Below are 27,329 nucleotides of genomic sequence, written 5' to 3'. Positions count from 1 at the left end.
TACAGGATAGTACTAGATGTCCTAGGATGCCTCAGGAGTCAGACAACAAAAAGAAAATCATTCAAACTGGCAAAGAAGAAGTCAAACTCTCACTCTTTGCAGATGATATGATATTTCACGTGGAAACCCAAAAGAGTCCACTCCAAAACTGCTAGAACCCATATAGGAATTCAGTAAACTCTCAGGATATAAAACTAATGCACAGAAGTCAGTTGAATTTCTATACACCAACAACGAGACAGAAGAAAGAGAAATTAAGGAGTCAACCCCATTTACAATTGCACTCAAAACCATAAGATACCTAGGAATAAATCTAACCAAAGGCTCAAAGAATCTATTCTCAGAAAACTATAGAATACACATGAAAGAAATTGAGGAAGACAAAGAAATGGGAAAAAGGCTCCATGCTCATGGATTGGAGAACAAATATTGTGAAAATGTCTATGTTATCTAGAGCAGTCTACACATTTAATGCATTCCAGATCAAAATACCATAACTTTTTCAAAGAAATGGAACAAATAATCCTACAATGTATATGAAACCAGAAAAGACCCCGAATAGCCAGAGGAATGTTGAACCAGAAAACCAAAGCTGTCTACATCACAATTCCGGATTTCAAGCTCTATCACAGACCTGTAATCATCAAGACAGTATGATACTGACATAAAAACAGACACCTAGATCAATGGAAGAGAATAGAGAGCCCAGCAATGGACCCTCAATTCCACAAGATTAGTTGACTTGGTCAACTAAACAAGACTAGTTGATCTGGTCAGTTAATCTTCAACAAAGCAGGAAAGAATATCCAATGGGAAAAAAGACAGTCTCTTCAACAATTGGTGTTGGGAAAAATTGGACGGCCACATGCAGAAAAATGAAACTGGACCATTTCCTTACACCATACACAAAAACAGACTCCAAATGGATGAAAGACCTCAATGTGAGACAGGAATCCATCAAAATCCTTAAGAACACAGGCAGCAACCTCTTTGACCTCAGCTGCAGCAACTTCTTTCTAGAAACATTGCCAAAGGCAAGGGAAGCAAGGGTAAAAATGAACAATTGGGACTTTGTCAAGACCAAAATCTTTTGCACAGCAAGGTAAACAGTCAACAAAACCAAAAGACAACGGATAGAATGGGAGAAGATATTTGCAAATGACATATCAGATAAAGGGCTAGTATCCCAAATCTATAAAGAACATCTCAAACTCAATACTCAAAGAACAAATAATCCAATCAAGAAATGGGCAGAGGACATGAACAGACATTTCTGCAAAGAAGACATCCAAATGGCCAACAGACACATGAAAAAGTGCTCCATATCACTCAGCATCAGGGAAATACAAACGAAGACCACAGTGAGATTCTGCCTCACAGGTAGAGTGATGGTCTGGATGGTTAAATCCGGATGGTTAAAATAAACAAGTCAGGAAATGACAGGTGTTGGTGAGGAGACAGAGAAAGGGGAACTTCCTACATTGTTTTTGGGAATGCAAACTGATGTAGCCACTCTGGAAAACAGTATGGAGGTTCCTCAAGAAGTTAAAGAATAGAGCTACCCTTTGACCCAGCAATCACACTACTGGGTATTTACCCTAAAGATACAAATGGGGCACATGCACCTGAATGTTTATAGCAGCAATGTCCATAATAGCCAAACTATGGAAAGGGGCTAGAAGTCCATCAGCAGAAACATGGATAAAGAAGTGGCATATATATATATTCCAATGGAATATTATGGAATGGAAATATATGGAATGGAAAATTATGGAATATTATTCCAATGGAATATTATGCAGCCTTCAAAGAAACGAAATCTTGCCATTTGCAATGAGGTGGATGGAACTAAAGGGTATTATGCTAAGCAAAATAAGTCAGAGAAAGACAATTATCATATGATCTCACTGCTATGAGGAATTTGAGAAACAAGACAGAAGATCGTAAAGAAAGGGAGGAAAAATGAAACAAGATGAAACCAGAGAGGGAGGAAAACTATAATAGACTTTTAATCTCAGGATACAGACTGAGGGTTGCCGGAGGGGAGGGAAGTGGAAGAGGTGGGGTGGTTGGGTGATGGACGTTGCAGAGGGTATGTGCTATGTTGAGTGCCGTGAATTGTGTAAAACTGATGAATCACAGACCTGTACCCCTGAAACAAATAGAACATTATATGTTAATAAAAATATATATAAATAAAATTAAATAAATAAAAAAGAAGAGGTAGTTTGGTTATGTATTCTAATTTTGATCTTATAACTCTGTATTTCTTCTTTCATTTTTTTAATTAACATATAATATATTATTTGCCCTAGGAGTACGGATCTGTGAATCATCAGGCTTACACACTTCACAGCACTCAACCATAGCACATACCCTCCCCAATACCTATAACTCAACGACCCTCTCCATACCCCACCTCCCCTGGGCAACCCTTAGTTTGTTTTGTGAGATTAAGAGTTGTTTTATGGTTTGTCTCCCTCCCAATCCCATCTTGTTTCATTTATTCCTTCCCTATCCCCCATACCCTCCCACTTTGCCTCTCAAATTATGGTGAGTGAAATAAGTTGGTCAGAGAAAGACTATTATCATATGGTCTCCCTGATGTGAGGAATCTATTGCTGCTTTTAGAAGTATTCTCTCTACCGTAAAAATAAGCTTTAGGGCAGAAAAGCAACATAGATTGAAAGAATTAGCACAGTTCCTTAAAAATGTATGCATTCTCATTACAGTTTCCCTAAATGGGGAAAATTCTGTTGTTTAATAATTAACAGTTGAAATTGCATTGCAGGTTTGAGATTAACTGGGACAGATTGTTTTCTCCATACTATCAGTTGCATAAAACAGTAAGAGAATTTATTAGTTCTCTAGAATAGGAATGTTATTTGGAAGTGATTTGGCATTTCTTCTCATTGGTGCTGACATAACCCACTACAAATTCTGCTTATTCTAGGGGGATCATCACTACTTGGCAAGGCTTGGATTCATCTCTTATTGGCTTCTTTGTAAACATTGACAAGTTGCAATTTTCAGTTCTTTACCTTTTTTTACTTCCTCCTTTTCCTTATTCTCTTCTCTTGCTTTTTGTTTTATTAGCATAAGGAACATAAAGGGTAAATATCTGTCCTTTCTTATTATTTTTCTGAGTTAATTTTTTATTCCATTTCTTCTATCTCAAAGGGAAATTATAATTCTTAAAAGTTAGTGTTTGCTTCTACTTATTATTAAGGAAATAACTTTTCAGTATCAAATGTGTACAAGACAGAGTGTTCATTCTTATTTCTCCCTAATTGTTGAGTGCATAGGCCACTTCTTAATTTTGAAACAATCCCTCTTATGGTTTTTATTACTAACAATGTTTGTAATTGTATTGGGGTGCCTGGATGGTTCTGTCAGTTAAGCATCCAACTCATGATTTCATCCCAGATCATGATCTCATGGGTCATAGGATTAAGCTCCCCTTCCGCCTCCATGCTCAGTGGGAAGTTTCTGCCGCTCCCCCCACTCACATGCTCTCTCTTTCTCTGTCTTGCTCTCTCTTTCAAATAAATAAATCTTTTTAAAAATGCTTGTGGTTTTACAAGTAGTACATGGATACATTCTCCATATTAAAAAATAAATGTGAAAAAAGAAATTTAAAAAAAAATGAAACAGAAAAGATGAATACCCATATGAATCACCTTCTCATTTTTTTCTCATTTGCTTTCACACTGCCCCAGAAATAACTTTTTAATCAGAGGGGTATCAAAACTTTTTATACTTTTCTATACAAACAGTAAATGAAATCCTAACAGTTTGTAAGTGGTGTATGTGTGCACAAGTGTTTAATTAAGAAAAGAAGAGAGAAACTTGACAAGCTGCTTATAAAATTTATATAGAATTGATATGCAAAGGCCAAAAATAACTAAGATGTGCTTGAATAAGGGGAAAAAAAAAGTGAAAAGACCTGTTCTATAAATATCACGTCTTAGAAGGACATAATTCAGGTACTGCATTATTGGTGCAATAATTAACACACCAGTAGAACAGAATATAAGCCCAAAAAATAGCAACACACATTTGGACACTTGGTATATGAGAGTTTGTACTATATACTAGTTGAAAAATTCTTTTTTTCAATAAATGATTTTGGGACAGTAGACTATCTGTACTTTAAAAAAAAAAATGAGCTGTTTTTTCTGTGTCATAGAGTATACAAAAATCAATTCTAAGTTTAACGGAGACCTAAATAAGAAAGGCAAAAACCGTAAAGTTTTTTATAGAATGATGTAGGCGAACATTTTCATTATGTTGGGTTAAGGAAGGATTCCTTTTAAAACTTAATTGAAGTAAAATTCACATAACATAAAATTCACCATTATAACCATTTTAAAGAATACAGTTCAGTGGCTTTTGATACACTCACAGTGTCAGGCAACCATCACCTCTACCTGATTCCAGAATATGTTATCACTTCCCCATCCACTAAAAAACACCATACCGATTAGTCAGTCATGCCCCAATAATCCCTTTCCCCACCTTCTGGCAACCACTAATTTGCTTTCTGTATGTACGGATTTGACTACTCCAGACATTACATACAAATGGAATCATACAATATGTGACTTTTTATGCCTAGGTGCTTTTGCTTAAGATCATGCTTTCAAGGTTCATCTGTGTTGTCACATATATCAGAACTACTTTTTATGCCTGTACAATATTTCATTGTGTAGGTACACCACATGTTGTTTAGCCATTGATCAACTGACAGACACTGGGAGTGGTTCCACTCTTTGGTGATTAAAATAATGCTGGTATGAACATCTGTATACAAGTTTTGGAATGAATATTGTTTTTCCATTCTCTTGGATATACACCTAAGAATAGAATTGTTGAATCATATGATAATTCTGTTTAACTTTTTGAAGAACCAACAAAACTGTTTTCTGCTGAAATGTATCATTTTACATACCCACCAGCAATATATGAGGTTCCAGTTTCTCTACATACTCGATATTTGATATTTTCCTTAAAACAAAACAAAACACAATAAGGGATGCTTCGGTGTCTCTGTCAGTTAAGTGTCTGCCTCAGCTCACATAGTGATCTTAGGGTCCTGGGATCTTGAATCCCTTGCCAGTCTCCTTGCTCATTGGGAGCCTGGTTTTCCCTCTGCCTGCTTCTTGCTCTCTCTCTCTCCTTCTCTCTTTGACAAATAATTTTTTTTTTTAAATGAAACTGTAGTCAGTGAGTGGGTGTGAAGTGGTATCTCATTGTGGTTTTGATGTACATTTCTCTAATATCTAATTATGATGAACATCTTTTATTGCTGCTCATTGCCCTTTTGTATATCTTTTTAAAAGAAATGTCTATTCAAGTCTTTGCCTCTTTTAAAGAATAAGGCCAATTTAAAATGGATTATTTGTTTTTTGTTGTTGAGTTGTAAATGTTCTTTATATATTCTGGGTACTAAACCACTCTCAGATACATGATTTGGGTATATTTTTTCCCCACTCTGTAGCCTGTCTTTTCTACTTTTCTTGATAATCTTCCTTGATGCACTGAAGTTTTAATTTTTTTTTTTTTTAGATTTTATTGCTTATTTATTGAGAGAGACAATGCAAGAGTGGGGAGGAGCAGAGAGGGAGGGAGAAACAATCTCAAAGGGACTCCATGCTGAGCAAAGCCTGATGTGGGGCTTGATCTCACCACCCTGCAATCATGACCTGAGCTGAAATCAAGAGTGGGATGCTTAACCAACTGAGCCACCCAGTCACCCAAAGTTTTCAATTTTGATGAAATCTTATTTGTATAAATTTTCTCTTGTTCCTTGTACTCTTGGTATCATATCTAAGAATCTCTTACCAAAAATAATGAATATTTTCCCATTTTCTTCTAAGTATTTTATCACTTTAGCTCATATATTTAGGTCTTTGGTTCATTTTGAATAATTCTTATATATGGTGGCAGATAGGGATCCAACTTCATTTTTTTGAGTGTGGATATCCAGTTCTTCTGACACAGTTTATTGAAAAGCCTGTTCTTTCCCATTAATGGTCTTAGCACCTCTGTCAAAAATCAATTAATCAATATAAAAGGGTTTATTTCTGGACTCTCACTTGTATTGCACTGATTTGTATGTTTATCCTTATGCCAGTATTACACTGATTTGATTGCCTTTGTAGCATTTAAGTAAGTTTTGAAATTAGAAAGTTTCAATCTTCCAACTTATTTTTCAAGATTGTTTTGGCTATAGGGACTCCTTGGGATTCCATATGAATTTTAGGATGGGTTTTTCTATTTTAGCAAAAAATTCTGTTGGTATTTTGTAGGGTTTGCTTTGAATCTGTGGATCTATTTGGGTAATATTGCCATCTTAACAATATACATCTTTCCCATTTTGTTTTTTGGGTTGGTTTTTTTGTGTGTATGTGTATTCCTAAGTTTTATAATTTTCGGTGTAGTTTTCACATTATTGGCTAAATGTATTCCTTAATGTTTTATTCTCTTTCATGCTATTCTAAATGAGGTTGCTTTGTTTATTTTCTTTTTGAATTTTTCAGTGTTAGTGTATAAACATACAACTAATTTTTGTGAGCTTATATATCTTACTACTTTTCTGAATTTATTTCCTGAATTTAGTTCTGATCTTTCTGTGAATTATTGGATGTTATATATATAACATCGTGTCATCCATGAAGAGATAGTTTTATTTCTTCCTTTCCAATTTGGATGCCTTTTATTTCTTTTCCTTCTCTAATTTCCCTGGCTAGAACTTGCAATACAATGTTGAAAAGAAGTGAAAGAAGACATCCTTGATCCTGATCTTAGGGAGGAGTTTCTTGTCTCTTATCATTAAAAGTAGGGTGTTAACTATGGATTTTTCTTAGATGTCCTGTATCAGATTGGGAAGTTGCCTTCTATTTATTTGTGGATTTCTTTGTGTTTTTATCATGAAAGGGTGTTCAACTTTGTCAAATGCTTTTTCTACAACAAATGAGATGATCATGGGGATTATTTTTCATTCTGTTAATGTGTTGATTTCTGATTATACTGATTGTATTTCTTATGTTAAAACATACTTACTCTTGGAATAAATCCCACTTGGTCATGGTATATAATCATTTTAATATGCTGTTGGATTCAGTTTCCAGTATTTTATTTAAGATCTTTGTATCTATACTCATAAAAAATATTGATCTATAATACTCTTTTCCCATGATGTGTTTATTTGTCTTTGGTATTACAGTAATACCCCATAAAATGAGTTAAGAAATGTTCCCCTCTTCAGTTTTGTGGAAGAGTTTATAAAGGATTTGTGTTAATTCTTTTTTTGAAACATTTGATAGAATTCTTTAGTGAGACCATCTGGTCCTGAGTGTTTCCTTGTTGAAAGTTTTTTTATTATTATTATTAATTGATATTTGTTACATGTTTATTCCAGATTTTCTATTTCTTGTATCAATTTTCATAATTTCTGGGTTTATCTGGGTTATCTAATTTTTGGCATACAGCTTTTTATAATATTATAATTTTTATTTCTGTGACATCAATAGTAATATGCCCACTTTTATTCCTGATTTTAGAAATATGAGTTTTCTTTCTTTATACTCAGTCAGTCTGGGTAAAAGTTTTGTTAATTCTATTGCTCTTTCCAGAGAACCAACTTTGGTTTTGTTGATTCTTTCAGTGTCTTTCTGTTCTCTATTTTATCTTTGTTATACTTTTTATTAGTTCTTTCCTTCTCTTTGCTTTAGGTTTAGTTTAGTTTTTGTTTTTTGGTTTGGGGTTTTTTTTTTTTTAGTTCTTTATTTAGTTCTTAATTTTTTTTAGTTCTTTAAGGTAGAAGGTTAACATATTGATTTGATATCTTCTTTTTTAAAGTACGTGTTTGTAGTTACAAATTTCCCTTTGAACGCTATTGTTACTGACCTGTAAGTTTGGATATATTGTGTTTTTGTTTTCATTTTCATTCATGTCAAAATATTGTAATTTCATTTGGAATTTCTTCCTTGACTCATCAGTTAAGAATGTGTTTAGTTTCCACATATTTGTAAATTCATGAATTTCTCTCTATATTGTTTCCCACATTCATTATGGTCAGAGAAGATACATTGTATGATTTTAGTATTTTGTGGCTTAACAATTAGTCTATCCTGGAAAATGTTCCCTATTCACTTGAGAAATATGTGTGTTTTACTGTTACTGGGTAGATTTTCTCTATGATTGTTGATTTATACTGTTGTTCAAATTTGTTTTATTTGTTGATCTTACTAGTTGTTCTGACCATTATTGAAAGTGGAACATTGATGTCTCCTTCACTATTATCATTGGACTTTTTCTCCAGTACTGTTAGTTTTGCTTCATATATTTTGGGGCTTTTATTAGGTGTGTGTATGTTTATGATTCTTATATTTTCCGGTGGATTGACCTTTTTATCATTACCTTTTCTCTTTGTCTCTTGCAACAGTTTTGGTCTTAATGTCCATTTTGTCTATATTATTAGAGCCATTCTAGCTCTCTTAATTACTGTTTGCATAGAAAAAAAATCTTTCCTTCTTTCACCTTCGACCTGTTTGTCTTTGGATCTAAAGTGTATACTTAGATCATGTTTTTTTTTTTTTTAATCCATTCTGCTAGTCTCTACCTTTTAATTGGGTAGTTTAAATCAGTTACATTTATTGTAATTACTAAAAAGGTAATGTTTTGTTTTTCCAGTTTATTATTTTCTGTATATCCCATTTTTCTCCATTACTTCCTTAAATTTTTATTAATAGATGTTTTCTAGTGTGTCATTTTTATTTTTCCCTCATTTCTTTTGGGAGATTTCTTTTAGTTATCTTTTTAGTTGTTGCTCTGGGGATTAAAATTAACATCTTACTTTGTAACAGTCTATTTTGATTAATACCAAATTAGTTTAAATATTATGCAAAATCTTTGCCTAATCTCACTCACCTATGTTGTTATTTTCACAAAATACATATTTATACTTTGTGTGCTTACCAATACAGATTTATAATTATTATTTTATATAGTTTTCTTTTTAACTGTATTGATTTACAAGCCAAAATATATATTACTTTTATATCTACCTATTTTGAGCACCAGTGTTATTTCTTCATGTGAATTCCAAATTACCGTGTAGTGTCCTTTCATTTCATCCTGAAGGATTCTTAACATTTTGTCTAGGGAAGGAAGGTCTGTTAGTATTGAACTTTTAACTTTTGTTTATCTGAAAATACTTTTATTTCCTTTTCATTTTTGAATCATGGTTTTGCCAGATACAAAATTTCTGGTTGACAGATCATTTTCTTCCAGCATTTTGAACAGGTTATTTTCCTACCTATTTGCATCTATTGTTTCTGCTGAAAAATCAGCTGTTAATCTTATTGAGGCTCTCTCATATAGGTTGCTTCTCTCTTGCTGCTTTTAGAATTCTTTGTCTTTCAACAGTTTATTATAGTGTGTCTTGGTTTAGATCTTTATCTAACTTGGAATTGTTGAACTTCTTGGACATGTAGATTTATGTCTTTCATCATATCTGGAAATTTTTCAGTCAATATTTTCTCTAACTCTGTCTCTCCTCTTCTTTTGGGACTCCCATTATGGATAATTTGGTGCATATATTAGTGTCCTCCCATAGTTTTCTGAAGTTCTCATTTTTCTTCATTCTTTTTTTCTTTCTGCTCAGATTGGTTATTATCAATTGATATATCTTTAAGTCACTAATCCTTTCTTCTGCTTGCTCAAATGTGCTGCTGAATCCATCTAGAGAATTTTTTATTTTGGTTTTATGGTTTAACCTCAAACAACACAGGTTTGAACTGTGTGGGTCAACTTATATGTGCATTTTTTTCAATAGACATAGTATAGTACTGTAAATGTAGTTTACTTATGATTTCCTTTTTTTAGCTTCTTTTTTCCTTATGATTTTCTTTTTTTTTTTTTTAAAGATTTTGTTTATTTATTTTGACAGAAATCACAAGTGGGCAGAGAGAGAGAGGAGGAAGCAGGCTCCCTGCTGAGCAGAGAGAGCTCCGATGCGGGACTCGATCCCGGGACCCCGAGATCATGACCTGAGCCGAAGGCAGCGGCTTAACCCACTTAGCCACCCAGGCGCCCCTCCTTATGATTTTCTTAATAACATTTTCTCTTTAGCTTACTTTATTGTAAGAATACAATATCTAATACATATATGAAATATATGTCAGTCGACTGCTTATTGGTAAAGCTTCCAATCAACAGTAGGTTATTAGTAGTTACATTTTAGGGAGTCAAAAGTTATACACAGATTTTTTGACTGCACAGAGGGTTGGCATCCTTAACCCCTGCATTGTTCAAGAGTCAGCTATCTTTTCAACTTTAGAATTTCCATTTGTTTCCTTTTTATTATTTCTATCTCTTTATGCTGTTCCTCATTGGTGAGACATCTTTCTTGTGCTTTGTTTAGTTCTTTGTCCATCATTTTCTTTGGCTCTTTCAAAATATTTTAAATAGTTAATTTTTTTTTAAGTTTTTGTTTAAATTCTAATTAACATATAAATTAATATTGATTTCAGGAGTAAAATTTGGTAATTTATCACTTACATATAATACCCAGTGCTCATCACAACAAGTGCCCTCCTTAATACCCATCACCCATTAAGCCCATCCTCGACCCATCTCCTTCCATCAACCCTCAGATTGATCTCGATAGTTAAGAGTCTCTTTTTATTTATTTCCCTTTCTTTTCCCTTCCCTTATGTTCATCTGCTTTGTTTTTTAAATTCTACATATGAGTAAAATCATATGGTATTTCTCTTTTTTCTCATTGACCTATTTTGCTTAGCATAGTATACTGTAGCTCCATCCACATTGTTGCAAATGGCAAGATTTCTTTCTTTCAGATGTCTTGAGTAGTATTCCATTGTATATGTACCACATCTTTATCCTTTCATCCTCTGATGGACATTTGGACTCTTTCCATAATTTGGCTCTTGTTGATAAGGCTGCTATTGGGGTGCATCTGTCCCTTCAAATCAGTATTTTTGTATCCTTGGGTAAACAATCCTAAAATTTATAGGGACCCACAAAAGACCCCAAGTAGCTAAAATAATCTTGAAAAAATAAATAGTTGATTTAAAGATTTTCAGTAGTCAGCCTAGTGTCTGAGCTTTCTCAGAAATAGTTTCAGCTCTTTTTTTTTTTCTATATATGGGCCACACTTTCTTACTTCTTTGCATAGCTTATAATTTTTGTTGCAAACTGGACATATTGAATATTATAAGGGGAAACTCTGGAACTTAGATTCTTCTCCCTCCCTGGGGTGATTTATTTTGCTCTTTGTCATAATTACTGTTTTTGATTTGTTGGTTAACTTTTGTTGTCAGGGCTGTTATTAATTATTGGTTACTGAAGTCTCTGTTCCATTAGCTATGTGGTCAGCTAGTGATTCAACAGAGATTTCCTTAATGAGGAAAATAATGTACATTTTTTGTACAAGTGTACAGAAAAAGAACATCTCTTATTCTTTGTACTTGGACTCTTTGTATGTATCAGGGCATACCTTTGACACTGAGCCAGTTTACAGCTCTTAGCCCTCACTTCCTGCTTTTGCAGACTCTGAAGTTCAGCAAGAGTTGAAAGATTAGGTAAAGTCTTCTGAGGATGTGGCTAACCCTGAGCATAAACATGAACCTTTAGATTCCCAGGAATATACTTTTCAAAGTCCCTATGCCTGAAAGCATTTTATTACATAGCCTTTCCTTCCAAGTTTCCAAGTAAATCTACTCTTTATCCCAACTGTCATCCCATGCCCAGAGAGCAGTAGCTAATATATTTGCCTTTATATTTTAGAATAATACCACCTTCTGGTTAGCTGCAGAAGCCCAAGGAAAGTTCCAGGTTAGGGGAAATAAAAGCAAACCCTATGTGTCCTTCATTAAGCCACTGAACATATTGAAACAAAGAACTGCAATTCTTGAGAATAAGGTTTGTTCTCCCTCCAGTACTAAGAATGCTTATCAGAAATATGGGCTGTGTCTTCAAGTGTGCCACTGAGTTGTTTGGTGGAGGAATAGTTGTTTTGGGTTGGGTTTTTTTGTTTGCTTTTGTTTTTGTTTTTTGTTTTTTGTTTGTTTGTTCTTGATTAAGCATTCACCTGGTTGCTATAAATTTTTGGTTTATAGATTTCTGGTAAAGTTGACTCTGACCATTTTTGCTAGTTTAGTTACCTCTTTCTTGGAGTGATCGACTTTTGGCAATTCTTTCTGTGCCATTTCCATTGGATTCCTCTTAAGATACAAAACCCACTAACTATAAAGGAAAATATTGATAGATTTAACTTAATTAAAATATTCTTTTAGCCATAAGACATGATTAAGTAAGACAATAAGCTACAGAAGAGGAATAGATGTTTTCACCATATAAAACTGATAAAGGACTAGATATCCAGAATATGTTCTAAAAAATAACAATTCAGTAAAAAGAGGACAACCCAATAAGGGAAAATTTGGCCAAAAAGATTTAAACAGGGACTTTATTAAAAAAAAAAATCTAAATGCCTGATAAACATATAAAATATGCTTTTTCTCTTTAGCAGTTGGGGAAAGGAACATTAAAACAAATTACTTCTATCAGACATTTAAAAATTGCTTATATTGGCAATACTAGATAGAGATGTGTTTTAGAGTAAGAAGAACTATCACCATTTTCTTTTGACAGACATATAAATTGGCTTAACCAATTTGGAAATCTGTAAAAGGGTATGGCTACACAATAACCCGCAATTCTGTCTGTTCCTGAATAAATATAAATATATATATATATATATTTATAGATATAGATATAGATATATTTATATATATATATCTCCTAAAATTAATGCATGTAGGACACATGATAATACTAGAGTGTCCATAGTAACATTGTTTATAGTATCCCCAGAAAATAGAAACAGTACAAATGCCCATCAGCTGAGTAATCCATTTTCACTGCCTCCATTTCCTTACCTCCAATTTTTTTTTTTTTTTTTTACCTTTTGTCATCAGGTATCTATCTTCATCAAATAATGAAATAGCTGTCTCTCAGACAACTATTAACTACCTCCATCTTGTTCTTTTTCCCTTTTTATGGCTTGTTAAATTTTATCTATATGTACCTTTAGGATCTCATCTATTTCAGCAGCTTTCACAACCATATATTTGCAAAGAATTTCTAAGTCTTCATCTTTTGTGTAAGTTTATTTTTTGAAAAGGTGGAAAATTTTTATTCCTAGGCTACTTAATGAAGTTGCAAATTTATGGTTGCCAATATTAACTGGATCCACATTGTTGATAATTCTTTTTCCTAATCTTTAGTTATCCTCCCTGTTTATTCACCAATGCATATATCCAATATTGATAACTCTCCTAAACTTCTTTTTCCCACTTGTATTTCCCCATTTTTCTCATTAATAGGTCTTCACTTCAAGGGCCAAAGGAAGGAAAAATAGTGAATGTCTCCCTTCTTTTCTTACTAATTACCCTGCTTTATCATCCCACTCACTTCCTCAACTCACTTCTGCCCTTTTTACTCTACTAGTAACTTCTTTAATTGCCAGATCAAATGGCTTTTTTGAAGATTTTTATTTAAATTCCAGTTGATTAACATGCAGTGTAATATTAGTTTGAGATGTACAATATAGTAATTCAGTAGTTCCATACAATATCCAGTGCTCATCACAGCAAGTACACTACTTAATCCCTATCAGATATTTTACCCATCCGTCTGCCCACTTAACCTCCATCTGTTAACCATCAGTATGTTCTCTATAATTAAGAGTCTGTTTCATGGTTAGCCTCCATCTCTTTTTTTTTCCCCTTTGCTCATTTGATTTGTTTCTTAAATTTCACATATGAGTGAAATCATATGGTATTTGTCTTTCTCTGACTTATTTCACTTAGCATAATACTATCTGTCTTCATCCACATCATTGCAAATGGCAAAATTTCATTCTTTTTTATGGCTAAGTAATATTCCATTGTGTGTGTGTGTGTACCACACCTTTTTTATCCATTCATCAATTGATGGACATTGGACTACTTCTATAATTAGACTGTTGTAGATAATGCTGTTATAAACATCAGGGTGCATGTAAGCCTTTTAGTATTTTTGTATTCTTTGGCTAAATACCTAGTACTGCAATTGTTATATTGTAGAGTAGTTCTATTTTTAACTTTTTGAGGGACCACCATACCATTTCCCAGAATCGCTGTACGAATTTTCATTCTCACTGACAGTGTAAGAGGATTTCCATCCCTCTACATCCTCGCCAACACCTGTTGTTTCTTTTTGATGATTTTAGCTCTTCTGAGAGGTGTGAGGTGATATCTCATTGTGGTTTTGATTTGCATTTCCCTGATGAAGTGGAGTATCTTTTCATGTGTCTGTTGTCCATCTGTATATCTTCTTTGGAAAAATGTCTATTCATGTCTTTGCCCATTTTTAATTGCATTATTTGTTCTTGGGGTGTTGAGTTTTATACATTCTTTATAGTTTTTGGATACTAACCCTTTGTCAGATATGTCATTTGCAAACATCTGCATTCTGTAGGTTGCCATTTTGGTTTGTTTGTTGTTTCCTTCACTATTCAGAAACTTTTTTTTTTTTTTAATGAGGTCCCAGTGGTTTATTTTTGCTTTTATTTCCCTTGCTTTGGAGTCATATCTAGAAAGAAGTTGCTACCGCTGATGTCAAAACAGTTACTGCCTGTGTTCTCTTCCAGGATTTTTATGGTTTCAAGTCTCACATTTAGGTCTTTAGTCCATTTTAAGTTTATTTTTTTGTATGGAGTAAGAAATGGGTACAGTTTCATTGTTTTTCTTTTTTTTTTTAATTTTTGTTTATTTATTTATTTTTATTTATTTTCAGTGTTCTAGAATTCATTGTTTATGCTTCATTGTTTTTCATGTTGCTCTCCAGCTTTCCCAACACTATTTGTTGAAGAGGCTCTCTTTTTCCCATTGGATAGTCTTTCCTGCTTTGTTGAAGACTAATTGACCATATAGATATGAATTCATTTCTGGGTTTTCTATTCTGTTCCTTTTATCTATGTATCTATTTCTTTGCCAGTACCATACAGTTTTGGTCACTATAACTTTGTGATATAACTTGAAGTCTTGAATTGTGTGGCCTCCAGCTTTGCTTTGCCTTTTCTAGGTTGCTTTGGCTATTTGGGGTCTTTTATGGTTCCATATAAATTTTAGGATTTTTTTAAGATTTCATTTATTTATTTATTTGACAGAAAGAAATCACAGATAGGCAGAGAGGCAGGCAGAGAGAGAGAGAGAAACAGGCTCCTCACTGAGCAGAGAGCCCGATATGGGGCTCAATCTGAGGACCCTGGGACCATGACCTGAGCCAAAGGTAGATGCTTAACCCTCTGAGCCACCCAGGTGCCCCAAATTTTAGGATTCATTGTTGTAGCTCTGTGAAAAATATTGTTAGTAATTTGATAGGGATTGCATTGGATGTGTAGATTGCTTTGGATTGTATAGACATGTTAGCAGTATTTATTTTTCCAATCCATGAGCAGGGAATGTTTTTCCATTTGTTTGTGTTATCTTCAGTTTTCTTCACCAATGTTTTATAGTTTTCAGAGTGCATGTCTTTCATTTCTTTGGTTCATCTTAATACTAGGTATCTTATTGTTTGGGGTACAATTACAAATGGGATTGAGTCCTTCATTTCTCTTTCTGCTGCTTCTTTTTGGTGTGTAGAAATGCAACAGATTTCTGTACATTCATTTTTTTCCTGCAACTTTACTGAATTCTAGCAGTTTTTTTGGTGGAGTCTTTTCAGTTCTCAATGCCTTTTTTTCAAGTCTCACCCTACTTATCCTCTCTCCATAGTTGATATTTTATAACATCTCCTTGAAAGTTTCTTCTCTTTTCCTTTCCCTTATGTTCACTCTGTCTTGATTTTCCTCTTTTGTGTCTAACAGTTTCTTAAATATATGAAAACTAAATAATTTATCTTCCAAAGTGAAGTACTTTTGAAAGTGAAAAGATATGCTATTTAATAATTGATCCAGTGTGATAGATTTAAATCCTGATTGTTCAACATAGCAAAAATAGGATGTACTGTTTTTTCATTTACAGATTGTTTTTCCCCTTAATTTTTTCTTCTTTTAAGCCTGTAATATGGAGCTCACCTAGAATTATCAACCATCATCTTTTGTTCCTATACATACTGTTCTTGAATGATCTGAGACACTGCATGACTGAAACATTCACTTCCATTGATAATTCCCAAAGTATATATCCAATCCATAAATTTTTCCTGTGCTCCAGGCTCATATTTCTAATTGCTCATTGGGTATCTCCAACTATTAGCCTCAAAGAATGTACTTCAAATTTAAGCTTATCTTTCCCCTGAAATATCCTGCTCTCCTGTTTACATTCATACACAGAGAGAAAGATGGGTAGTATATGTACATGTTTGCAAGTCTGAAAATCTATATATCATACATACATACTACTTTGTGCGTGTGCTTTCTTGGGTATTGGACATAAAATACTAGCAAAAGCATGGTTTCATCATGACAGCATTCTAGTATGGGAGATAGATGTTGATCAAACTATCACACATATAAATGTAGTATAACTGTGGAAATTGCTATGAACTAGAGGGGCATGGTGTCACGTGAAGTATAATAGGAGCTTTCTTTGACTTTTTTTTCCCAATACATGGCCTTTTTTTTTTTAACTAGACATTAATGGCAACATGTGGCTCTTTTAAATTAGACTATCTACCTCCATTTCTTTACATGATTTATCTCAATTCAGTACTCAAATGTGCTAGCAGGTGAGCAGTTTTTCTTTTCAGAATTCCCACTGCTATTCACCCTAAGTATGGTAATACTACTTATAAGTTACATAAATTGTTAGGCCATAAAATGGTAACAATACCATTGATAATGAGGATATTGTTAGGGAAACAAAATAAAAGAGCTTCTATGAAAATTTGTGAGAAAACAGATGATACCTGAGACCAAGAGCACCTTTCTAGTCATAAAGTCTGGTTGCTGCTTCCTTGTTTTCACATAGTAAGTGATATTTACAGTTGAATTTTAATTGCTTATCTTTTTATCCCACCTGTGTGTGTCCCCTCTGTGTTCAAAACTTAAAAGTGGTCAGATTCTCATTTTGAGATTAGAAAACCTAAACCCATTAGTATTAGCCCAGAACAAGAACTAAATTATACATATCCTGAAATAATAATTTTATAATCAACATAAATAATAATTTTTAAAATTAATAATCACATTATTAGTCCTTATGTTCATATATTTTTAGAATAGTGATACTCAATTATGTCAATTTTTACCATGTTGATAGGTATAATATAATAATATCAGTAGTAATAGTCAATATTTATTGAGTATTTAATACTTTGTAGTGCTAGATAGTTTATATGCATTATCTTATTTAATCCTCAACAGTAATCCAGTGAGGTAGATGCTATTGTTATCTTAATTTTTTTTTTTTAGGTAAAGGAAATGGTGTTTTAAAAAGCAGAACCATCAGGGTCCTCAAAGAAGTCATAGCATAGTTAAATGGATAATTAAGAAGAGTTTTAATAAGGAACTAAAGTGTTTACAAAGGTTTGGGCAGATTTTAGAGAAAACAGCAAGACACAATGCAGTGCCGTGGGACTAGTAATACTGGGAACCATCAATATCCCTAGTCCTAATGGGGCAAAGGGAGGAAACTGCTACTGAAATCCAGAAAAGAGCTGCAAGCCCATCAGATGACCAGGGGTTCTGACTGAGCCAACCTGACCGGGAGCTGTGACTTAGCCAACCTGTGGTAACCTGGTAGAGAAGGAGCCAGGAGAATAAAGATCAGACCCTACTCTCTTCTAACCTTTCAGTTTCCTGGCACTGGTTGAGCCCAACTAGAAACTAGAGAGGACAGAGTAGCCTGTTGATTCTATCTGTACAAGTCAACTTAGAGTCAAGAGGATGAAGAGTGGAGAATCTGAAAGGAAAATGGAAAATATCTAGAAATTAAATTTTTCTCTTTTTTACTGTGTTATGTTAGTCACCATAAAATATATCATTAGTTTTTGAAGGAAAGGAAAAGTGAGTTAGAGGGGGAGATGAACCATGAGAGACTATGGACTCCAAGAAACAAACTGAGGGTTTTAGAGGGGGGTGGGGGGGGTGAGCCTGGTGGTGGGTATTAAGGAGGTCATGTATTGCATGGAGCTCTGGGTGTTATACATAAACAATGAATCTTGGATTTAAATAAGTATTAAATGGCAGAGCCAGTACATGAATGCTGAATACTTCGCTTTTTTTTTTTTAAGATTTTATTTATTTATTTGACAGACAAAGATCACAAGTAGCCAGAGAGGCAGGCAGAGAGAGAGGGGGAAGCAGGCTCCCTGCTAAGCAGAGAGCCCAATGCGGGGCTCGATTCCAGGAACCTGGGATCATGACCTGAGTGGAAGGCAGAGGCTTTAATCCACTGAGCCACCCAGGTGCCCCAGCACTTAACTCCTTAACTACAATGCTAGACTGCCTCTCATAAAAAAGTGTCATGAAATACTATTTGGCAAGAGGAAGTATTTTAAAACTGAAGTTTTCTCTCCTATCCCAAATTGTTGGATGCATTTATACTTAACAGTGAGTGAGACCAAATATATGAGAGCTACTCAGCAAAGAATGCCCCCCAAAAATAAATAAAGAAAGAAAGAAAGTAGATTTTAATATTGTTGATATTTTCAGAACATTAAACTGTCCTTGTTTTTCTTGTTCAGATTCCAGACTCCATCATATCTCGTGGCGTTCAGGTGCTCCCACGAGACACTGCTTCCCTCAGCACTACTCCTTCAGAATCGCCTCGTGCTCAGGCTACATCTCGCCTTTCTACAGCTTCCTGCCCAACACCAAAAGTAGGTACAGTTCCTTGGCACCTTAAACTTGTCCTACTATACGAGTCTGGGAAGTTTAACCAATATTTCCCTCTACTTGTCAAGGTTGGATTGCATGCAAGATAATGCAATGAAAAAATGAACGGACTATAAGATAATTACCACTTACCGTTTCACAGATTCTCAAATTAGGCCAACAGTAAGACAATAGAAATTTCATGTAAAATGTCTACTCCTACATCACAGCTACAGGTATTTTCTGTAGCTCCTGTTTCTTTGTTTTAGACTTGTTATTTTTTAGCATACTCATCAGTATAGATGTGAAGTTATTTGTTTATGCAAAGGATGAATGCATTTCTGGCTGATAAAAAGTAAGATTAACAAAATAAAAAAATGTCACCAAAAGAAATTTTTTTTTTTTTTTTTTTTTTTTTTTTTTAGCTTGTCCAGGCTGGGGTAGCTCCCTGCTCTAGTATCATTCCAAATTTTTTCAAACATAATCAACTTGGAATGTTGCTGCCTAATATTTGGAAACAAATCTAAATTGATTAGAAGGAAAGTTTTAATGCCAACCTTTGGGGGAGGAAGGAAATTTTTTGTATTTATTTCTTATAATTTTTCTCAAGTACTGAATCATGTGTGGGAGTTAAAGAGGATTAGACATTTATTTGCTGCCTCACATCTTGACGTATGATAAATTAAGTAGCAGATATAATTGTGGCTGTAACTTCTTTCTTTTGTAATGTCCCTTTCCTGGTTAAGTTAGTCATTTGTGCTTTCAAGTTTTCTATATGATGGATCCAATATTAACATGAAAAAGATTAACAGTGACATTCCTTCTTATTTAACAAGATATGGTATTAGATATCAGCTGTACACTAAATTTATTCAAGGGATCTATAGGTAACTTTTCAAACTGTGGCTTCTTCTCTGTCATCAGATTTACAACTTATATAACTATCTTTGTTAAATCCAACTTTTTCATGAGTTTTAAGAATGTTATAACTGGACTTAACTTAAAAGTAATCTCAAGCAGTTCTTCATATATGTAGTGCAGTTGCTTTTGCATACCATGGTACAACCTTCTCAGCAGAGTCCTCACAGTGTTACTGTTGTATATCATCGCTTTTAGATTTGTGTCAAATATAACCAATATGATTTTATAGTTTAAAGAATTATGGTTCTAAGTCTTCAATGAAGAAAAACTATAAGAACATTCTAGGCATAAAATATATGTTAATGCCATTCAGGTGCATCTTCAACTGAATGAAAACATGGAGTTCTAAGACTTGAATTGGTTAGAAGAATCTTATTCATGTCTTTTGAATTTTTAAAACAAAAGAATTTATTGTTTACATTAAATCCCAACTGAACAAGTCATACTCATTTCTGAAGTCTGGAAAATAAAGCTAAAAGTTTAGTCCACTATAAATGTTTAGTCATTCACCAAATATTAAGATCTAAATGTTGGGAAAATGGGACTGTTCAAGATACAGTATTCTTTTCCTTAATAATATACCATGAACATAAATATCTATGCTAAATTTAATTAATCATAGTAGTTCTTGAGCCTTTTTAAAACTTTGTAATTATATCACAATTATAAAAGAAATACTAAATGCTACCCTAAAATAACTTGGCATTCCAAATTTACTAAAGTGAAATCATAAAAATAAAAATATTAACATCTATTAAGTTAATTTGCTCATTACAAAAATTAAAGAGAACAAATAGCTTGTCTTAATATTTTTTCCTTAGTTATCACTTAGATGTTCAAAATAACATTGAATTCAAATAAAGCAGTGTATTTTGGTATCTTTTTTTTTCTAGGATTTTTTTTCTGTATTTTTACCTAGGAATAAGGTTCTTTTCCTTCTAGATAATTTTTACCTAGAATATATACCTAAAATATAAAATTAGCACTTCAGTGTACTTTTAAAATTAAACTTCCAAGGCTGAACCAGAATACTAATATAATAAAAAACTAGTTTAAATATTGATTTTTTTTTTAGAGGAAGTGAAGAAAGTCAAATTAATCTATTGAAAGTCTCAAATTATAAGACTGCTTAATTAAATCTAAACTAGATACTATAATATGTGTTTCTATAACAGTGACAGATATAATCTCTGACCTTGGAGTTTACAGTATAGTTGATGGTTTATTAAAATAAATAGGTAGGTAAACAAATCATTCTAATAATTATAATTTCACCATAACAGTTTTAAATTGAAATTTATGCTAAGCAGAAATGAAAAAGTTATACTGATAGAAAATAGGAGGAAAACATTACTTAGATAGGATTATCAGAGAACTCTTCACCTGAGATATGAAGGATGAATAAAAGCAAAACAAAAGCTTTGTGTTGGATGGAAGTTTTGATAATTATATTCAGCAATAATGACCGCTTTATTTTTGTATCATTTTTTTAGTAATGACCACTTTAAACACAGTTGTCACCAGCCAATTATCACCAGTCAAGAACTCTCAGACTAAAATTTCATTACTACATGAAAGCCTAATCCAGTAACTTCATAATCCAACTTCAGATATTACTTCACTTTTATTTTAATTTTTTTTTTTTTTTTTTTTGCCTTTGCCTACTGCATCAGATTGCAAGGACCATAGGTTTTATCACTTAAATCTATTCTAGGTGAATTGTTTATTTTTATTTTATAGCATAAAAATCTAGGGCAGGAAAGTCCAAATGCCAGGCTTCTAATTTGAGATATGGGTAAAGGGTGATGTTATTAACTATATTAAGGAATAATACGAGAAGAAACTCATTTTGAGGGTAAGAGAAAGGAGCTAATACATTATGGTTTTGAATGTATTCAATCTGAGATACATATGAGACATTCCAGGATTATATCCAGCATAAAATTGTAACACTAACGAGTTTGACATTGTTACTGTTACTGCATCTTGGTGCTGATATTTATAATTTAGTACCTAATAAACCCCGTAGAAATCCTCTTCTACATTTCAGATTAGACATGCAGTTTATCATGTAAAGAAATATATATGCAAATATATTTTCTTTACAACGGAAATACAATATGGTTTTGAATGATCATCAGTAGAAAGAACACTTGATAATAGGAGACATGGATTCAGATGTTGGCTTCTCTGCTTAATAACCACACTAACTTAAGGAAGTTGCTCAAATTTTCTGAACTTCATGATTATAAAGAAAGGCAGTCCTTGCCTCTCTCTGCCAGTGCTGGGAAAGCAGTGGTGAGCAGTAGACACTGTTCTTTCTATTACAAACAGACAAAATAGGCAGCTACAAATTATAATGACGTATAAATGCCATAATTTATCACCAAGAGTACAGAATATTCTGGAAATAATCACCAGAAGCACTTTCCCTCTGTAGCTTTTTATCAACTGGGCTGTATTTAAGCTAAAAGATTTCTTATTCATTTACCTTTGTGCATCTATTTTTTTAAGTCAACGACTATAATATTAAACATTATTTTGTTTATAATATTCAACATCACATTTTATATGTTTACTATAATATAATATCATAGATTGTCCTTTTACTGTTTAAGATTACCAGCTATGGTGGGGACAGGATCTATAAAATATACCATTTGGATTTCCTTTTTAATATGCAATCTAATGAAGACAAGCAACTTTTCTAAACAATTCTTTATTAAATGGTATCATCTCCAACAATATTTATTTGTTGTGCTGAAATGATGATATATTATTTTATTATATGTGAGGGAAAAGTCATTTCTCTTTTATACCAGTTTTTTTAAATAAAATCTGACTGAAATTACAAATGATTTTTCACTCCACTTGCTTTATGAAACTGTGAATATTTTTTAAGAACAGATTTTAATTTTAATTTTAATTTTAATCTTTTATTGGCCTAAGTAAAAGAGTGGCTTATCCAAGAAAGTCAGAGTATGTAGATTCCTTTTAAATAATAGTGGGCAATATCTAGAAGATTCACATTCTAACATAGTGATAATCTCCCAAAAATTGTTTGCTAAAAGAATAATTCTATAACAGATAAATTCTCTTATAAAGTAAACATGACTCACAACTTAAATGAATGCTGATTTTTCAGTTATAAAAGGCAGTAGCATCTCTATTTGAAATCAAGAGGCATGGGGTAGAGAATAATGACCAGAGCAAAAGGAAAAAACCAGAGCAAAAGGAAAAAAAAATCCAAACTTTTCAATCAATGCACTATTCCCAGTAGATGTTGTTAAAATAAGGAATAATTTTTAAAGACCGATTTAATTATCTTTTTATTCATTAAGCATCTGGTTTGGCTTTAAAAATAAATGTAATCTACAGTCACATATTCTGTGTACCTTAAAGATTAGAATAGAATTTTGTACCCAAACTAACCAACAAGTTATTTTTTTTCTTCTTAGGAAGAAAATATAAATCCTATCTATCTAAAACTAAAGGTTATGATATTACTAAAAACTATATATATTGAAATAACTTAATAATGAAGGGTATATTGATACACTAATGTCTAATCTTAATTCAAACAAAATGCAGAATTGTGACTTCACTCTAGGTTTCTATTATTTTCCTTTGAGCAGAGGAATTTAAATTGGATAAAGAGTTAAACACTATCTGGACCCTGCAGATTATTTTCTACTATTTTGAAGAGCCTAAACAAAATCAGTAAGATTACTTTAAATATGTTTCTTTTGCGTTTGTCTGAAATTATATCAACATTGGTATATCAAAATCTGTTCAACTATTAATAACATAGAAATTTATGGGTTGTATATGCAGAATCCACAAGTGCCAAAATGCTTGGAAAGCACAGAATTAGTGATATCAGTAGTACATTCTCTGGACTCCCCATCTGGGGAGTACTGAACAATAATAGTCTCAACATTATGGGTCAAATTTGGCAATTCTCAAATTTAATGGTCTCGGGACCACTTGAAAATTAAGACTCTTAATAACTCCTGTGGGTCATGCCTAGCAATATTTCCTGTACCAAAAATTAAAACTGAAAAAAATTTTAATGTTATTTGCTTCAGAATAAGAGTAATAAAGCCTTTATATGCTAAAATAAACAACATTGTAATGAAAATAATATTTTCCAAAACAAAACAAAAGTTGGAAAAGGATGGCATTATTTTATATTTCCCAAATATGTTTTAATGTCTGGTTTAATAGAATACAACTGGATTCTCACATCTGTTTCTGTACTTTGGTCTGTTGTGATATGTTTTGGTTGAAGAATATGGAAAAACAAAAAAAAACAAATTCCGCTTCACACAGTTATGTAGTTAGAAGAAAAAGGACTAGCATTTTCATATAGTCATGGATATTCTTTTGACACTACACCAAAAATTTACAATTGATAGTTTATTAAAGGTTAGTTGAAGTATGAAATCTAAAATGCTCTCACAGACTATACTACACTCTGATATATTAAAATTTCTTGGTCCATTTTGAACTTTGAATGAATCTTATAACCAGGCATGGTTTTGGAATATATTTGTTGTCACTTAGAAAATATAAGTTCTTCCAAATGTTGACATTTTTCATTATATTATACCAAAAAATTATCTTCTTTGATATAACTACCACGCTGATTGAAAAAGCATTGGAAGCTCTCAAACTCATGGTGATACGTGTTTTCCCCAATTCTCATTTTTGCTTTAAAGCTAGAATTTTATGCTTGGCAAAAAAAAAAAAAAAAAAGGCAATAGATCCTGTTTTCCTTAAAATGGCAGATTCATTTCATTCACTTTTGAGAAAATGTCTACCAAACATCTAAGTCTGGATAATCATAGTTTGTCTGTCATTCTTCATTCATTTAAGTGAAAATAATGCTGTGCAAAACCTAGTTAGTTTTGTTTATACCTCAATTGCAGAAGTGCTTTTCCTTGAGAAAACCATCATCCTTTGGTATGCAATAGAAGTATTTTATTCATACTTCCCATTTTGTCACACTAAAGGGACAAGTTTTAATTAAATTAGTATTCACTGTTTCATTAAAGACAATGTTAAGTGAAACTACCTTTTCTTTTTTGAAACTGTTAGTTTTGGGTTGTTGTTGTTGTTGTTTTAACTATTAGTACATAGTAGTGAATATGACTATTCTTACTGTTTGGATCCACTGTTTTGATTTTGTGCCATCAGTGCAAATGTCAATATGCTGAAAAAGGAAAATACTGTCTTAGTACTATTGTTAAAATAATCTGGCCTTGGGGCGCCTGGGTGGCTCAGTTGTTAGGTGTCTGCCTTGGGCTCAGATCCTTATCCCAGGATCCTGGGTTCAAGCCCTGCCTCAGGCTCCCTGCTCAGCGGGAAGCCTGCTTCTCCCTCTTCCACTTCCCCTGCTTATGTTTCCTCTCTCGGAAGTGTCTCTCTCTGTCAAATAAATAAATAAAATCTTAAAAAGATAAAAATAAAAATAAAAAAATAATCTGGCCTCTGGGCTCCTGAAAAGGTCTCGAGGACCTTCGTGGGCCCATGGACCATACTTAAATTATCACTAGTGCAACAAAATAAGTGGCTTATGTTTCTTGAAAATATCCTAGGTCAGAATATGTATGCTGAATCTTATCTTCCACTGAGACAGTGTTATGTTGGTATTCTCAGTCCAGAGATTATATCCTTTATGTAAATGACCACCAGTACCATGCTTAAGCATTACAAATGACTCACCCCAACTCTGTGATCCATATTAGTTCTAGGGCAGGGAAGAGTTTCTCCTCCCTGATTCAAAATGAAAGAAGACTTTAAGTCTTTTGAAGACACATAGCCAGAACTTGTAGTTTCTGAGAAACTCTACTCATTTCTAATGTGATGCTACTTCTATATTTGGGTACCAACTGATTTTTACCCAAGATGTTGTCTCCTAATAAATCTACAGAGAGCCCTCTCTTAAGTCATAGAATAGTTGTTGGAAGATCATTTTATTAGGGATATAATTGGTTTTTTTTTAATTAGCTTGAAACACTTAATCTTGGTGAGATATTTAAATAAAAATATAAATTTTTAGCTTTTTCTAAAATAATCAGATTGACATTACTGGGCTAATACTGACACATATAAATACTCACCTAGCATTCTGTATACCCACCAAGCTCTTTTCTTTATTTTCATTAAATGTTTGGCTGCTATAGTTATAACTGATTTTCACTCGTTCATTATTGCTTACTTTCTCCTCTGTAAAATGTATGTTTTGTTATTTACTCTGGCTTGATAGCAAAACAGATTTTTGAGGCTTCAAATAAAGGATGGTTCTCTTATATCCTTTTCTAATGAGAAAGGTATTACCCAGTATGATAAAGCATTTCATACTTTGAAAAACTGGAATTAGATAATTACAGTATACTTTAGCTATTAATTTTGAATTTACAAATTATTTTAAATGGTTATTCTGCAACATTCTGCTAAATATGCAGGATTATACATTAATTTCTGTTTCTTCATTTATCTGATTAGGTATCCCCTCTGCCTGTATATATTATGGAAATTAAAAATGGAATTCCCCTGATTCTTTTCTAATTATTGAATGTTCACAGAATTATGTTCATCATTGAAGCTGAGTATAACTTAACTGTGAAATGGAAAATTGCTATCCTGAAATCTGAACTTGCAAATGAATTTTGATTAGCCTGAAAAGATATAGCTAACCAGAAATTATTAGCTTTAGAGTTAATAGTTTTATAGCTTAGATAGTCTGTAAGTAGCATGGTATTTTTTTATTTTAAAAAAGTAATATATGTACTTATTTTACAGCAAAAAAAGAAAAAGAAAAAAAGAGTTCCTGTATGCCTACCCTTAATAAATAGCAACATTTAAATTTTGCTTTGTATTAGTCTGTTATTTTTTTTCTATAAATTTAAATATTTTATATAAATGGATAATAATGGGAAGACAGTAATTAAGAGCTCAGGTTCTAGAGTCTGACAAACCTGGTGAGGAATATCAGCTTTATCACTTTCTAGATGTGTGGCTTTTAGAAAGTTACTTTACCTCTATAATCTTATTTATCTAATCTAAATGAAAAATAATACTGTTTGCCTCACAGAATGTTTTAAAGCTTAAATTTTAAAAAAGCAATTAACTTATCACAGTTTTTGAAATACAGGAAGTGCTCAATAAATGTTAGCTATTATTCTTAAACTATATAATATTTTAATCTACTTTATTCATTTAGTGATATGAACATCTTCCTATGTCATGAACTTCTTTACATTTTTAAAAATTGTCTTCTGCAACGTTATTATTACTTATTGTTTGGCATTCTACTCTTTGGTTGTAGCCTAGTATTTTTGCCAGCCCCTATTTGGATATCTCAGGCATTTCCTATTTCCCAGATTTAAAAACAAAGGTGTAATAATCTTCCAGAGGTTAAGTGTTTTAGTCTTCTTTACATTAAACTTAACAGCTTGTATTAATTCTACCTCTGAGAGTACATGCAGTACTTTTAGGCCCTTGATTCCTA

At 32.7% G+C, this 27,329-nt stretch overlaps 1 protein-coding gene across 16 annotated transcripts in view; it reads left to right on the top strand.

The window, feature by feature from the left end:
• GPHN (gephyrin) overlaps window positions 1-27,329 on the top strand; it is a 643,001-nt gene that overhangs the window by 417,916 nt on the left and 197,756 nt on the right. For all 16 annotated transcript variants that reach the window (XM_082734092.1, XM_082734090.1, XM_082734087.1 and 13 more), the window contains one exon: window positions 18,763-18,897. In XM_082734092.1, coding sequence (XP_082590218.1) covers window positions 18,763-18,897 — 135 coding nt within the window. The remainder of the gene's footprint in view (window positions 1-18,762; window positions 18,898-27,329) is intronic.

This window comes from Mustela nivalis (genome assembly GCF_964662115.1).
Source record: "Mustela nivalis genome assembly, chromosome: 6".
Classification (NCBI taxonomy): Eukaryota; Metazoa; Chordata; class Mammalia; order Carnivora; family Mustelidae; genus Mustela; species Mustela nivalis.
The sequence above is the reverse complement of the archived record's forward strand: the minus strand, read 5'-3'. Positions and strand labels throughout refer to the sequence as shown.